This window comes from Bos indicus x Bos taurus, chromosome 19 (genome assembly GCF_003369695.1).
Source record: "Bos indicus x Bos taurus breed Angus x Brahman F1 hybrid chromosome 19, Bos_hybrid_MaternalHap_v2.0, whole genome shotgun sequence".
In the NCBI taxonomy this organism is placed as follows: domain Eukaryota; kingdom Metazoa; phylum Chordata; class Mammalia; order Artiodactyla; family Bovidae; genus Bos; species Bos indicus x Bos taurus.
Window position 1 is genome coordinate 56601750 of NC_040094.1, and position 15718 is coordinate 56617467.

The 15718-nt window shown below is 49.6% G+C and overlaps 1 protein-coding gene across 4 annotated transcripts in view; it reads left to right on the forward strand.

Moving 5' to 3' along the window:
• The window catches only part of RNF157 (ring finger protein 157), a 74833-nt gene that overhangs the window by 47003 nt on the left and 12112 nt on the right, over positions 1 to 15718 (forward strand). For all 4 annotated transcript variants that reach the window (XM_027518648.1, XM_027518647.1, XM_027518646.1 and 1 more), the window contains 14 exons: positions 952 to 1040; positions 2976 to 3122; positions 4195 to 4312; positions 4869 to 4935; positions 5223 to 5266; positions 5688 to 5735; positions 8203 to 8274; positions 9140 to 9299; positions 9425 to 9537; positions 11613 to 11851; positions 12801 to 12909; positions 14273 to 14384; positions 14985 to 15172; positions 15479 to 15544. In XM_027518648.1, the coding sequence (XP_027374449.1) occupies positions 952 to 1040; positions 2976 to 3122; positions 4195 to 4312; positions 4869 to 4935; positions 5223 to 5266; positions 5688 to 5735; positions 8203 to 8274; positions 9140 to 9299; positions 9425 to 9537; positions 11613 to 11851; positions 12801 to 12909; positions 14273 to 14384; positions 14985 to 15172; positions 15479 to 15544 (1572 nt within the window). The remainder of the gene's footprint in view (positions 1 to 951; positions 1041 to 2975; positions 3123 to 4194; positions 4313 to 4868; positions 4936 to 5222; positions 5267 to 5687; positions 5736 to 8202; positions 8275 to 9139; positions 9300 to 9424; positions 9538 to 11612; positions 11852 to 12800; positions 12910 to 14272; positions 14385 to 14984; positions 15173 to 15478; positions 15545 to 15718) is intronic.

A 15718-nucleotide genomic window follows, 5' to 3' on the forward strand; every position in this document is an offset into this window, starting at 1 on the left:
ATACACATGAAGTATCAGCGATCACACTGAATACACAAAATCAGATGTATAATACCATAGATTCAATTATATTTCCCAAGTAAAACAGTTATAGTCAGCAAAAATCCATGAAAGCATAGAGTTTCATGTGGATGTTCAGTTTTCTGAAAGCAGCAGAAGGGACCAGACTCTTCAGAGCTAGGAGGACCACGTTTTTGCAAAGCTTCAAACACTAGTAGGTTTTCGGGAAACTGTATGTAAAAAATGTTTACTGCCCAAGTGGCATTATAAGAATACCAGGAGCATTGTAGATCACCCTGATTGATCTTCTCCAAGCAATTCCCAATTAAATGTTTTACCGTGTCCCCCTTTTCTTATTTCCTCATTGTCATCACCTCACAACTCCAAACCCAGATGTCTAAACGGGGGGAGAGCGTGAAAGTGTAAGGTAAACGATGGACAATTGAAAACCTTTGATGACCCTAGAAGAGCTCTTGGCTCATGGGTTTTTTTGTTTGTTTGTTTGTTTTCTAAAAACCCTCTGCTTTATATGATCAGCTGTGGAGGAAATTTGTTTTTCACTGTTTGCGGGCCTTCAGTGTACACACGTTGGGGTTCTCTTGTGTTTGCAGTTCCTAAATTCTTCAGACACCATGCGGCTTCGCCGAAGGACCTTGCAGGTCCGGCTCCGCGTGGTGTAAGGTCAGGCGGAAAAGCCTTTTGTGATTAACTCGGCCACCGTGTGTCGCATGGTATTTGGAGCTGCACCGGGAGCTTTTATTAGTTGTCCACATTTTGAATGCTGACTCACATAAGCTTCATCTAATGGGAAAGGCAGATAAATGTAGCATTCTGGACGCCAGAACGCTCCCACCCTGCCCTCCCAGCAGCTGTGACCTTGAGCAGGTTCACTTACTATGGTGATCGGTCTATCTAAACACACTGTCTTCTCCCACTTTGTCTCTGACACAGTTTCCTTATGCAGCCCCTCCTCCCCAAGAACCAGTGAAGACTCTGAGGAGCCTGATCAACATCCGAAAGGACACACTAAGACTCGTCAAGTAAGTTCAGGTTCCCAGCTGGGGCCAGGTTCCAGGGGCCCTTCTTCAGGCAGGGGCAGCCGACTCCCCAGGGGACCCACAGGACTGTTTCTGCCAGACCCAGAACCCGGCCTCCAGGCCGTGGGCTGCTTGCATGAGATGCGCCTGCATCGTTCAGAACTTTCTGAGACAGTCAGTGTTGGTGAGGAGCCTTCTCTTTTCTGAAAGCCATCGTGGTTATCCCAACCTGATGAACTGTCCAAGACAAAGAGTTGTTGGGGGAGAAAGTGAATTATGCAGATACCTGGACCAACCTGTGTGAAAATGGGATATTTGAACTTGGCACAGGAAGTCCTTATTTTCCTGCTTATATTTACTTTTTGGTTTATTCTTAATCTCGTGTGCCTTTCCTCTGACACCCTGGGTTTGCTGTTTAATCACCATTGTCAGCATTAGTTATCGTCAGCATCTGCCTTCTTTGTGCTATCTCTGAGATAGTATGTGTGTGTGTGTTTGGCTGCGCTATGTGGCTTGTGGGATCTTAGTTCCCCTACCAGGAATTGAACTGACACCCCCTGCAGCAGAAGCTCAGAGTCTTACTGCTGTACCACCAGCGAAGTCCCGGAGATCGTATGATTTTTAAACCGATGCTGCCCTCCAGATAGCAAGTCTGTCTACCAAGAGTTTGGGTTCGAATTAGTGGTTAATGCATAGAGAACTAAGCAGCTGGGGGAGAAAAAAAAAAGAGCACAAACTCTAAGAAAAGCTTATGCAGGAAAAGGAAAATGATTAGAGATTACTCTGTGGCTGAACTGTGAGTAATGTTGATAGACTCACATTAGTATAGAGGAAGATGTACTGAGCTAACAAAATCATGATGCACTTTGTTAGGGAGCACCCCTGTGTGGAGCAGAGGGAAGGAAGGGAAAGAATGTCTTGGGACTTCCCTGGTGGCTCACTGTTAAGAACCTGCCTGCCAACACAGGGGACACTGGTTCAGTCCCTGGTCCAGAAAGATCCCGCCTGCCACAGGGCGACTAAGCCCGTGCGCCACAAGTACCGAGTCCACGCTCTAGAGCCTGGGCTCTGCAGCAAGAGAAGTCACCGCGACTGGAAGAACCCGCACGCAGCACCGACGTGAATAAATAATAATTTTTAAAGAACTTTAAAAAAGAAAGCCTTGTTCCCATAGGAGAAAGTCAATAGACAACGCCTAAAGCTGAAAAAGTAACCTGAGCCTGATATTTCAAAACATGCAGGTAAATGCCAAAAACAGTCAGCTGCGGAGGGAAAGGCGGTTTTCTGTGAAGAAGCGGAAAACGGGCAGAAAGAGACCCGCTGCGTTTTTGTCACAAGCCTTGTGGAAACTATTTAAACAATGGCATGAGTAACTTTGATTAAAGTAAAAGCTATTTTTTTAAAAAGTCTGGCAAACGCACAAGGCGCTTAACGGTGGCACCATGAAGTATCAGAAATTGCCTAAATCCCCCCCATAGGACCAACAGGGTGCTCTGCCGTCATTCAAAATGAGGGTAGAGGCCTAAGTGTGTGATCACGGAGGGTAGCCCACAGTAGATTCAGTTAAAAAAAGAAGAGAAGGGACTTCCTTGGTGCTCCAGTGGGTAAGACTCAGGTATCCAACGGAGGGGGCCCAAGTTCCATCCCTGCTCAGGGAACTAGATCCCATATGCCAAAACTCAGAGTCTGCATGCTGCAACTAGATTCAGCACAGCCATTAAAATAAACAAACAAATAAATAAATTTGTATAAAATAGAAAAAGAAGGGAATTCCCTGGCGGTTCAGTGGTTAGGACTCCTTGCTTCCACTGCAGGGGCCGTGGGTTCAATCTCTGATCAGGGAGCTAGGATCCCACCAAAAGAAAAGGAAAAGAAAAAAGATCACCATAAACATGTTAACGGGCTACCCCCGAATGCCGAGTCTTTGTGGTTTTCTAGATGTGCCGAGGAAGTGAAGACCCCCGGGGAAGAGGCGGGCAGAGCCAAAGTCCACTACAACGTGGAGTTCACCTTCGACACGGACGCTCGGGTGGCCATCACCATCTATTATCAGGCCACCGAAGAGTTCCAGAATGGCATCGCCAGGTAAGAACAAGGGGCCAGGGGAGTCACGTCCTTCCCACACAGGCCAGGGTCCATGCCTGATGCGCTCCCCTGCGGAGGAAAACATTCTTTTTCTACACTCAGGTTGAGAACTGTTCCTGAATTCGGATTTTCTTACTCACGCAGTCTTGTTCACTTTTTCTCTTCAAACTATGCTGTCTTGGTACAGTGACAAGTACCAGCATATTCCTTCAGGTCATCACGATGCTGTTAGAAATCAATTAGGCTGGGTCGACTTCCTGGTCTAGTGGCTAAGACTCCACATTCTCAATGCAGGGGGCCTGGGGTTCAATCCCTGGGCAGGGAATCTAGATCTCACATACCCCAATTAATGCATAGCACAGCCAAATAAATAAGTATTTTAAAAATCTTTTTAGCTACATTTCTGTGGATATGTGGGTTGAATAGATACCTTTTAAAAATTACTTATTTACTTATTTATTTTTGGCTGTGTTAGGTCTTAGCTGTGGCAGGATCTTCACTGCAACATACAGGATCTTTTCATTGCAGCAGGAGGATTCGTTTTCCCAAAGCAGGTGGGATCTTTGTTCCCTGACCAGGGATCAAACCTGCGTCCCCTGCATTGGAAGGTGGATTCTTAATCACTGAACCACCAACGCTCAGTCACTCGTTCATGTTCGACTCTTTTCGGCCTCATGGACTGTAGCCCGCCAGGCTCCTCTATCCACGGGATTCTCCAGGCAAGAATGCTGGAGTGGGTTGCCATTTCCTCCTCCAGGGGATCTTCCTGACCTGGAGATCAAACCCTGGGATCAAACCCAAGTCTCTTGCATCACCTGCATTGGCAGGCAGATTCTTTACCACTAGCGCCACCTGGGAAGCCCTCATAGGGAAGTCCCTAAATAGGTAACTTCAATAGCATCACCAAGCAAGGGCAAAGAAAAGAAATTATAAGGAGATCTTTTTTCTTTTTTCTGTTCCACTCTATACTGAGAGCCTGTTGATAATTGACAGCAGACACAGAACAGAGGAAACCATCAGATCCTCTGGGCCAGACGGTGACTTGTGCTTTGCTTCCCACTTTGACCAACAGCTACATCCCCAGACACAACAGCCTGCAGTCGGAGACGGTGCACTACAAGCGCGGGGTGTGCCAGCAGTTCTGCCTGCCCTCGCACACCGTGGACCCCTCCGAGTGGGCGGAAGAGGAGGTGAGCAGCCGGCGGCCCCGGGAGAAAGCACAGGGCAGGTTCCACGCACAGACCCGCAGGGCTCGGGAGCTCCTCAGGACCCCGGCCGGCAGCACAGGACCGGCCCGGTGCTCAAAGGCGTGCTCCCCTTCAGCCTTCTAATGCCTTCGTGCCCTGGGAAGGACACATCTAATTTTTCTATCCCAGAGCAGCCCCATTAACCTAGGATATTTTGAGGAAGCCGTGCCCAAAGGAAAGACCTACAGGTTAGCAACCTTTACATCTATGAGGTTTCTTAGAGACTGGTAGCCTTCAACTCAATGGACTTGGGTAGTTGGAAATGGCAACCCACTCCAGGATGCTTGCCTGGAAAATCCCAGGGACAGAGGAGCCTGGTGGGCTAGAGTCCATGCTGTTGCAAGAGTGGGACACGATGTAGAGGCTAAACTACCAGGTAGTCACCAGGTTGACCGGTGAGGAGCTACGACGAAGTTAAGGCCTCCCTGTCTGGTGGATAACTGTGCCCTTTGGATGTAAGGCCCCCTCCTCCCTCGCTTTTTCTTTTCTTTCCCTTCAGCTTGGCTTCGACCTAGACAGAGAGGTTTACCCGTTGGTGGTCCACGCCGTGGTGGATGAAGGCGATGGTACGGTGCTTCCCGTCTTCTGGGCTGCACGTGGGCCTGTTTGTGGCAGGCAGGCTGGCAGCAACTGCGGCCGCAGATCCACAAGGCTCCTCCGTGGGCATCAGTTTCCACATCCCAGCACATCCCTCCTGCTCCCAGCCTCCTCGGGCACCGACAGTCCTACTGGGTGACTTAACCTGCCCCTTGCTGTGAAGCCAGAGGGTCACAGGGGCTCAGGGAAGGTGGGTGGGGTCAAGCTGTATCATTAGCAGTCTTCTTCCCCATCCGTGTGCCTTTCTTTCTTTCAGAGTATTTTGGCCATTGCCACGTCCTGCTGGGCACTTTTGAAAAGGTCAGTGGGTGACGTTATGGGCCTTGCTTTGGTACACACTGCTCTGTCTCTCCTCCGAGAACACGTGGAGGCCCCTTCTCTGGCTGCCTGGGCTCAGCAGAGCGGGTCTGACTGGGAGGCTGTGGGAAGCCGGGGGGAGCACCCCCTTGCACACCCAGGGCCACAGAGGGCCGAGTTCTAGCTCAGCCACCAGCTTGCTGATGCCCCTCGACTCCTTAGGCCTCGTTTTGTCTTCTTAAATCGGAAGGGCTAGACTACATGCTTGAGGACCCTTCTAGAATGAGGAATCTGTCATTCCACTCTCCGGGGGGATGGGGCTGGGGGGATCCAAGAACATGCCTAATTGAGAGAAGTAACAGGAGAACAGCTGGTCTCCCTTCTTCCTCGTCATAACTGTCGTGTTTTTGTGTTTTCCCTCCAGCACTCAGATGGCACTTTCTGTGTCAAGCCCCTCAAACAGAAACAAGTGGTAAGTAAGTATTCGAGGGCCGGGGACTGTTGGTGTTTCCCGACTTTGCTCTCTGTTTCTCTCTCTCTCTCTCCCCACTCTTCTGCTAAGCGCTCTTTTTCCCACCTTCCTGCCTTTTTTTTTTTTTTTTAATCAAAGAAGAAAAGCAGAAAGGGATGCTTTTCTGTGTTAGAAACGACTTGGGTGGCCTGAAAGGACGAGATTTGTCTCCTGACATTAGGTTTAGGGAGAACTCTTTTCATTGAAAAGACCAGGCTGAGAAACTAACATTTCCAGCTAAAAGAATAAAACTATCAGGGTCTGATTCAGGGCCAGTTAGAGCTCTTGGCTTAACGTGTCCCAACATTTCTTTTCTCAAATTCAAAGTCTGCTGGCCATCTGCCCCCTTTCAGGGTGACGGGCAAGTTATGCAGGTGTCTGCTGGAAGCCCTGACCCCTGAGGCTGGGGGAGAGCCGTGGAGGGCAGGAGGGGAAAGTGGAGTCAGCGGCATCACCCAGCAAGGGTGGCTCATCATGTGGAGGGTGAGGGGCGGTCGAGTGTGGGGCGGGGTACGCCTCAGTTGAGATGTGAAGAAAGCCTCCCTCCCCCACGATGGCCAACAAATATCTGAAATTCTTTTTTTTTTTTTAATTTCATTTGTTAAAAAAATGTTTTTAAGTGGAGGAAAATCGCTTTACAATGTTGTGTTGGTTTCTGCCATACAACAACGCAGATCAGCCATAATCATACATGTATCCCCTCCGTCTTGCGCCTCCCTCCCCTGCCCCCACCCTACATCGCTAGGCTGGGCTCCCTGTGTTACAGAGCAGCTTGTCACCAGCTCTCTGTTTGACACACGATAGTGTATATATGTTGATGTTACTTTCTGCATTCATACCACTCTCCTCTTCCCCTCCTGGGTCCACAAGTCCATTCTCTATATCTGCATCTCCATTCCTTTCCTACAAATAGGTTCATCCATGTCATTTTTCTAGATTCCATATACATGAGTTAATATATTTGTTTTCTCTTTCTGACTTACTTCTCTGTGTAAAACAGGCTGTAGGTTCATGAAATTCTAGTTCTTCATTCTTTGAGGTACTAAGCGCTCTCCACCCTTGGTGAGGTCAGTAGTCGTCAGTAATACCTTAGTATGAATTTGTTGATAATGTCCTTTCCGGAATCATCACTACCTTAAAGCAAGTTTTAAGAGAGGCAGAGCAGATGACAGAGCCTGAGCCCTGGGGTGCTGCCTGGAAAGGCGGGGCCTCGTGAGTTGCCTCAGGGGGAGGCCTAGTTCTCCAGGACGCCTGCATGGGGTGGAAAGGCTTGGGTACTGCAAGGGAGTTGGTTCATCCCTTCTCCTGTTGCTCGACTGGCATCAGCAATAGGCTTAGTCTAACTGGAGACTAGAATGTGCAATTGATAATGGACTGGGCCTTTGGGGAGGGGATCACTGGGGGTAGGGGGAGCGAGGAATGAACTGGCATGAGGAAAGCATGAGGAAACGAGGGAGGGGCCAGCTTTGGCAGACGTGGCTCAGGCTGTCTGAGTCGAACTGGGCCTTGAAGTTGGGGTTTTAATTTTTGGCCAAGCTGCACAGCGTTCAAGATCTTAGTTCCCTGACCAGGGATTGAACCTGGGCCCCAGAAGTGAGAGCGCTGAGTCCTAACTACTGGACCACGAGGAAAGCCCTGAAGTTGGGGTTTTAAGAGGCAGGACTTGTTTTTCAGTTGCCAAGTTCGTATCCAACTCTTTGCGACCCCGTGGACTACAGCACGCCAGGCTTCCCTATCTTTCACCGCCTCCCAGAGTTTGCTCAAACTTATGTCCATTGAGTCAGTGATGCCATCCAAGCATCTCATCCTCTGTCGTGTCCTTTTCCTCCTACCCTCAGTCTTTCCCAGCATCAGGGTCTTTTCCAATGAGTCAGCTGTTGGAAGGACTAACGGGTAATTTTGCCCACCTGTCGGTGATGGGGGTGGCTCAGTAGAGGGGGAGGGGTGCAATCAGACCTCCTTCCAGAGCCTGCTCTCTCTCAGCGTCTGCATTTTCCCTTCCCCCCTTTTCCTTGCCCATTTCTTCTTTCTCATTTCCATTCCTTCCTTTGTATACGGTCTAAGCTCAGCTTTCATTCCACAGCTAGCTAATGCGTCTATTTTGACCTGTGGTCCTCCACCCTTTGCCTAGTCTCTGGGCTCTGTCATAGTGACCTACAGTACAAGGATTTCTGTTGTATTTATGAATGTTCGTGTTCCCTGTTGGACAAAAGAGTGGGTGAATTAAGCATCAGATTTTCTTTCCCCTCCCAAAGAGAACATGTAAGTAAATAAGGGCATCCTGTGCTTGTCCAGGCCTTTGAGTGTTTCCATTGTGAATCTGTAGTCCTTGGTTACCGAAGGAGGTTCATGGTGGAGGTGTGTAAGTTCCCGCTTTTATCTTTCATTAGAACCAGCCTGCCCTTGCACTTTTCCATTTGTTCTTTAGGTGGATGGGGTCAGCTACCTCCTTCAGGAGATCTATGGGATTGAAAACAAGTACAACACGCAAGAGTCTAAGGCAAGTTCCATCCATGGTTCTTTTTTTTTTTTTTTGGCCTTTCCCTGCAGGATGTGGGCTCTTAGTTCCCCTACCAGGGATCAAACCCTGACCTGCTGCAATGGAAGCACAGTCTTAACTACTGGACCACCAGGGAAGTCCCCCATCCACAGTTCTGAATGTCCTCTTCCCAGGAGGCAGGGTGAGGATCCTGATCCAGCCAGGATCTAGGAATTTAGCACACCAAACTCTGAAATTTGTCTGGTCCTAGAAGGGTATTTCTTCTTCCTCATTTCAGATGATTATAATTATATTTAAATTTGGAAATGAAAAAATGGGCTGGTTTGGATGGGTTCTTCTACGGGGCTCTGCTCACCTAGTTCCCTGGACCCTCAGTTTGTCGCTGCCCCCTCCCCTGTGTGGCCTTCTGGGCTCCTTTAGCTCTGACTGATGGAGAGGACCAGATCTCAGCTCCAGAGGAGGAGCTTGGCACACACAGTTGCCGAAAGTGAAACTGGGCGTGCACATGCACTTGGTAAACCATGAAGTTCAATGCAGGTGCAAGATTCTGTTCACAGGACTTGTCTCAGCTCTGCAGGCGAGCTGCCTTCTAAACCATGGGGGATTTCCCTGGGGGTCCAGCGGTTGAGACTTTGCCTACCAACAAAGGGGTTGCAGGTTCAATCCCTGGTCAGGAGGCTAAGATCCCACATGCCTTGCAGTGAAAAAACCAGAATATAAAAATAAAAAAACAGAGGCACTATTGTAACAGATTCAGTGAAGACTTTAAAACTGATCCGCATGAAACAAACAGATGAATAATAAAATAAACCATGGGTCATGAGAGTCTTTGTGACACTGGCTGTCTGCCCCCCCCCCCCGACAGGTGGCTGAGGACGAGGTTAGCGATAACAGTGCCGAGTGCGTGGTGTGTCTCTCCGACGTGCGGGACACGCTGATCCTGCCCTGTCGCCACCTCTGCCTGTGTAACACCTGCGCCGACACCCTTCGCTACCAAGCCAACAACTGCCCTATCTGCCGACTGCGTAAGCCCCCCGAGGCCCCGCTGGGCCCCCCAGGTCACCCCGCCCCCCAGCCGGGCTGGCTTCCGTGGAGGCTCTAGTCCCTCCTGACTCCCCCACGTCCTGATGACCTGTTTCCCTCTTCACAGCCTTCCGGGCACTGCTCCAAATCCGAGCCATGAGGAAAAAACTGGGCCCCCTGTCCCCAGCCAGCTTCAACCCTATCCTCTCATCCCAGACGTCTGACTCAGAAGAGCATTCTGTAAGTTGGGCCTTTTTTTTTTTTTCCCCCCACCTTCTGTCCTTCATGTGGCTTGGCAGCAAGTAAGTGAATCTTGGCACTCTGAAGTATTGAGTAAGCTGGCCGAGATCGCATTGTGTTAGAACCAGCCTATAGTGCAGTGGAAAATGATGTTCTGATCATTAAAACCTCCCCTTGCCACCTTGGGAGCTCAGTGTCCAGTTAATATTTACCATCCCTAGAACCAGCGGCTTGCTGTTTCACTCCGGAGGTGGGGTCAGTTCTGGAACGCCCCCAGGCAGAAACAAGAGGATGATTGTTTGAGGTTTAGATTCAACTTACTATTTTTATCTGAATCCTCAGAGGTGACTCTTTTTCTTTACTCCGTTTTATGGCTTCAGATACTAGGAGCCAAGTAGATGAAATAATTCACCTTGGTCTCGTAGTGTAAGTGATGGTGCAAAGCTTCCGAGCTTTGTAGTTACAGACTAGAAGGTCTTGTCTTTAGGTTAATGTGTGAGTGGAAGAGATTAATTATTAATTATTCAGTAAGTGGTACTGGAATGATTAGGTAGCTATTTAGGGAAGAAAAATCAGTTAGTTTAGCACTTCACGCCTAATCAGATCATGAATTCCAGGTGGAGGAACTAGTTAACTACCCTAAAGGCAAAGCAAACCAAGCCTTAAAAACCCAGAATACTTTACAGATGAGTCTTCAGTTGACTATGGATGGGGGTTCTCTAAGCCTGAAAACAACCCAAAAAAAGAACATGTAGATTTTATCACATAAGAAACTTTAAACTTTAGATATGTAAAAGATGGCCCAAATTAAAACACAATCAATAAATCCTATAAAGAAAAAAATGTAGGCACAACAAAATGTAGTCAGAGGAAAGGCTAGGATCTCTAGAATAACTCACCTGAATGAAACAATAGATAAATGGGCAAAGATATTATAAAAAAATTTCTCAAAACAGGAAACATAGCTGGTTAATGATCAAACACATTAAAATTTTAAGTCAACCACATTAAAAATCAACAACATGCTGGTTAAAATGAGAGACCATTTTTCACCTTTCAAATTAAGAAACTTCCTTTTTTAAAGATAACCTCATGCTGTCCAAGAAGCAATTAAAATAGGTATTCTATCCTGCTTATAGGAGTATACCTAGAAAGTTCACTGTAAAAAAACAAACAGCTATATATATCAAGAGCCTTGAAAAACATTTGTACCTGGGGATTTCCCTGGTGGTCCAGTTGTTAGGACTCCGTGCTTCCAATGCAGCGGCCGCTGGTGTGATCTGGTTGTGGAACTAAGATCCTGCCTGCTGCACGGCACAGCCAAAAAATAATAATACAAATAAAATTAAATGTTAAAATGGCTTTATAAAAATAAAAAAGGTGTGTGATAGAGTGAAGATTTAATAAAATTAATAATTGACGGGGAAAAAAAAAAGAACCTTTGGACTTGGTAATCTAAGGTCTTAGAATTTAATACCCAGAAAATGATCTGAAAAAAAGAGATGTGTGCATAATAAATGAACAGATGCGCATCAACATGCTGCTTACAGCGGGAAATGGATGCAATTAACTTGCCACCACCAGTGGAAGAATTAGGAAAGGTATGGTATCTATGAAAAGGGACACAGGTGAATGAAAATATTATGTTCTGTGAAATAAGCTTGGTATAAAATTATTATTTACAGATTGATCACAACTGTGTAAACAGTACAGAGGAAAAAAAATTAGAGGAAAATACACTAGAAGGCTGACGAAAGCTATCAGTTGGGTGACTCAGTTATTTTTTTCTTTCCATTTTTAGATGTTTTCCAAATTTCCCGTAAAGAACACATATTTATATTATAATAAAAAAATAAACATTATTAAGAAGAAGCTCATGTATGAGTAGAGTCTCGGCACATGTGGTTCTCTGATATTTTCTCTTTCTTCTGCCTCTAATAGAGAAGCTTTTCTTGGCAGAACCCCCAGACTAGATATAAAAGAAAGCATTTTTCCACCACAGAGGAAGAAACACACTCCTCCCATAAAATGAAAAGTATCTAATCAATTTGTCAACCTGTCTCTGATTCCCCTAGTCCTCAGAGAACATTCCGCCAGGCTATGAGGTGGTGTCTCTTCTGGAGGCCCTCAATGGGCCCCTCACCCCATCCCCAGCGGTCCCCCCACTCCACGTGCTCGGAGACCGACACCTCTCAGGAATGCTGCCTTCCTACGGCAGCGACGGCCACCTGCCTCCCGTCCGCACCTTCTCCCCCCTCGACCGCCTCTCCGACTGCGGCAGCCAGGGACTCAAGCTCAAAAAGAGTCTCTCCAAGTGAGTAGGTGGCGAGCGACAGCGTTGGCCCTGGAGTCCTTGACCTGATGCTTTCGGTCCATCCTTCCGCTCCTCCGTGCTCAACTCCAAACCTGGGCCCCAGGGGCGGCCTAGACCCTCTGGCCTGTTGCCAGAGCTGCTCGTTTCACTGGAGACCTGGGCTAACAACGCCTGAGGGGGAGTTATCCCATCCCTTAGGAGAGGAAAATAAGATGGTACATGGGTCCTTAGGCGGATCCAGACGGATAAAACTTACAAGTTCTGTTTCGGGAGGAGGGTATAAAGTATAGGGAAGATGACATTGTTAGGGTCATCTATGGGAGCCTCCCTGGGGAGCGTCACTTAGTCTGAGGACTGAAGGAGCCTTGTGATCTGTATTTCTTAAGTATTTACATCCACCTTGGCACAAGTCATGGAGCTTCCCAGCTGGCATGGTGGTAAAGAATATGCCTGCAGTGCAGGAGACATGGGTTCAATCCCTGAGTGGGGAAGATTCCCTGGAGGAGGAAATAGCAACCCACTCCAGTATTCTTGCCTAGAAAATTCCAGGGACAGAGGAGCCGGGCAGGCTTACAGTCCATGGCATGGCCGAGTCAGCCATGACTGAGCGTGCGTGCACAGGCACAAGTCATAATATAAGTTTCCCTGAAAGAAGAAAGGAGGGTATTTTACAGATGAAAATACTGAAACCCTAAAAATGTCAGTGGTTTCCCCCAAGTTCAGACACAACTATTTGAAGGAGCAAAAGGGAAAACTCAGATTTTTCTGACACCCAGAAGAGGTCTCAGACCCCTCGGTGCCTTTTCCCACGTCTCTACTCCTTCCTACGAGGTGAGTTCCCTGCAGTTGCCCCCATGGCCCTCTGACTTCTAGTTGATGGGGGTGCAGGCGAGTTCCATTCTTTAAGTGGGCATTGGCTGCAGCTGTTTCTCCCTCCGGCCTCACGCAGGTCCATCTCCCAGAATTCTTCCGTGCTGCCCGAAGAGGACGATGAGCGTTCCTGCAGTGAATCTGAAACGCAGCTGTCTCAGAGACCGTCAGGCCAGCATCTCAGAGAGGTAATATATGCGCCATCCTTGTTGGGTTTTGGACTCTGGGTCCTTTCCTTCCTGCCTGCTGGCCTCTTCCGGTCCATCTGCTCTCATTCACTCATCAGACACCTTCTGAACACCCTCTGAGATGCAGCAAAGGTGTCAGTAGACTCATTCTTTCAACAAAGTATGGGGCCTGTGTATCTGACCAGTCATGATCCTCTGTGCTAAGAATAGCAGCGGTGGAGAGACACTAAAGTCCTGCCCTCGTGGTGCTTATTATAGGCTTGGCAGTCGGGGTGGGGTGGACACGCAGGACAGTCAAAGTGTATGTGGCAGGTGGTACCACTGATCAGGTAAGGGAGGGTTGAGGCTAGGAGCGGGGATGCTCACTTTAAAAAGTGGTCCATGGTGGGACCTCCCTGGCAGTCCAGTGGTTATGACTTTGCCTTCCAATGCAGGGGGTGCAGGTTCGATCTCTGGTCAGGGAGCTAAGATTCCACCTGCCTTGTGGCCCAAAACCCAAAACATAAAACAGAAACAATATCGTAACAAATTCAATAAAGACTTTTAAAATGGGCCACACGCACAAAAAAGTGGTCCGTGGAGAATTCCCGGGCTGTCAGGTGGTTAGGACTCTGCACCTCCACTGCAGGGGCAGAATTTCTCAGACATTGAACAGAAAGGCGAGAGAAACATTCCTGGTCGCAGGGACGGTACACGTGGAGCACGGAGCAGAAATGGGGGCCCTGAGAAGGCCAGTGGTACAGCGGGAACTTGGCCCCACCAGTTCCCCCCGGCAGAGGTGTGCAAACAGGATCAGGCAGGAGACAGACAGAGCTAGGCAGGGGGGATGCCTGAACTACAGTTTAAGAAAAGAATACCTGGAGGAGAGAGTACCAACAGACCTTTGCATCTGCCCGGGGTGGACTGAGGTTACCAGCCCAGGTGACGGATGGCGGGGTGGGGGTGGGGGGCCGGTGCAGGCTGGGGAGGGAGATTGTGTTTATGTTAGATCCATCGAGCTGGAACCAACCCCCCCATCCCAGAGGAGAAGCCCAGGGGGGCTCCAGGGCCTCGACTGGTTTTGTGTTCTTCCCCTTCAGAAGGAAAGCTGTTTGTAATCCTGGGGAAGCCTGGGGTGTTCCCGTGTCACAGCTGCTAGCTGACCTGGGTCATCTGAGCTGCTGTCTTTGTGTGGCTCCAGCAGGTGCTGGGCCTCGGGCAGGAGGCGCTCGCACCTCCCCGGGGAGACAGCCAGCCAGCCCAGATCAGGGCTGCAGAGAGTGATGACAGAGGAGAAACCGGCTCTGCCTCGCATGTCACCCCCCACCATCCTCGCCCGGGTCCCCTGCCCTGACCCCTTCCCTCCAACTCTGCCTCTCCCCAGGAATGTGGTGTCACCCCAGAAAGTGAGAACCTGACCCTGTCATCGTCAGGAGCTATTGATCAGTCGTCCTGCACGGGAACCCCGCTCTCCTCCACGATTTCCTCCCCAGAAGGTACCTGAGGAGGGCGGGAGTCCATGGCACTTCTAGTATTTCCTCCGGGATGGACTGGGGAAGCAGCCAAGTGATACCTCAGCGGCCACACCAAGTAGGGCCCAACTTGAGAGGGAAGCGGGACTCAGTGTCTTGAAATGAGAGGGTGGTCTTGCCACCCAGCTAGGGGGAAGGCAGGTATCTTGCTCCCAGTCCTGCTGTGGTAAGGTTTCTTTTAACATCGTAACAGGGAAAAGCAAATCCCTCACTCCTGAGGTTGAGTTCAGAGCTCTAAAATGTAAAGGATAAGGACTTCCCTGGGGTCCAGTGATTCAGACTCCGAGCTTCCAATGCCGGGGGCTCAGGTTTGATCCCTGGTCGGGGACCTAGGATCCTCCGTGGCCCACTGCGTGGCCAAAAAGAAAAAATTTAAACTTAAAGCGTAAAGGAGCCAAACCTTGGCAAACCTTAAATCTAAACCCTGTTTGGTGAGGGCAAGGCCAGGCTGCCATGGTCCTCATGGCCCCCGGGTGCGGGGAGAGAACCCTGCTCCCAGTCGGCTCATGGCAGCTATGTATGACCTCCATCTCCTCCCCCCCTCCCCAACTCCTGTCTCCAAAGACCCTGCCAGCAGCAGCCTGGCCCAGTCGGTCATGTCCATGGTGTCCTCCCAGAGCCAGCACTCCCAGATCAGCACCGACACCGTCTCCTCCATGTCCGGCTCCTACATCGCCCCTGGCACGGAAGAGGAGGGGGAGGCCCTCCCCTCCCCCCGGGCCGCCAGCAGGACCCCCTCAGATGAAGAAGAGGTAAGCGGGGGGTGCGGGATGGCCCTTGCCATCTGCAGAGCTCTGGTTCTGCAGGCTCATCCCAAGCAGCTCAGTCCAGGGTCTGCCAGGGAGATCAGAAAGCCTCCCCAGTGCTCGGGAAGGGAGCCCAGAAAACAGGGTACCGCGTCCTTAAGTCGAAGACACCCTCATATCTGATCTTTGGTTTGGCACCACTTCTGTCCTGAGGATTGGTTTGGGCTTGCTGCCAGGCGAGCTGGGGAGGTAAGCTTGCCTGGCAGCTTACAAGGTGGTGTCTGCACCTTGATTTTTGCCGCTCTTCTGCAGGTGACGCCCGCGGCATCTCCAGACTGCAACTTCATGGGCCTAGCCGCCGAGGAGCAGGACGCAGAGGTAACAGCCAGGCGGAGGACGGTGGTGGTGCGGGGAAGTCTAGGGGCCTTCGGTGCTGGCAGAGGGTGCGAATGGGATGGGAGCTGTTCTGGAAGAAGCCTGTTAAGAGGCAGGTGCAGAGCCGAAGGATTGCCCAATTAGCGAGGGCACTAGTCTCAATGTAACAGACGTGGA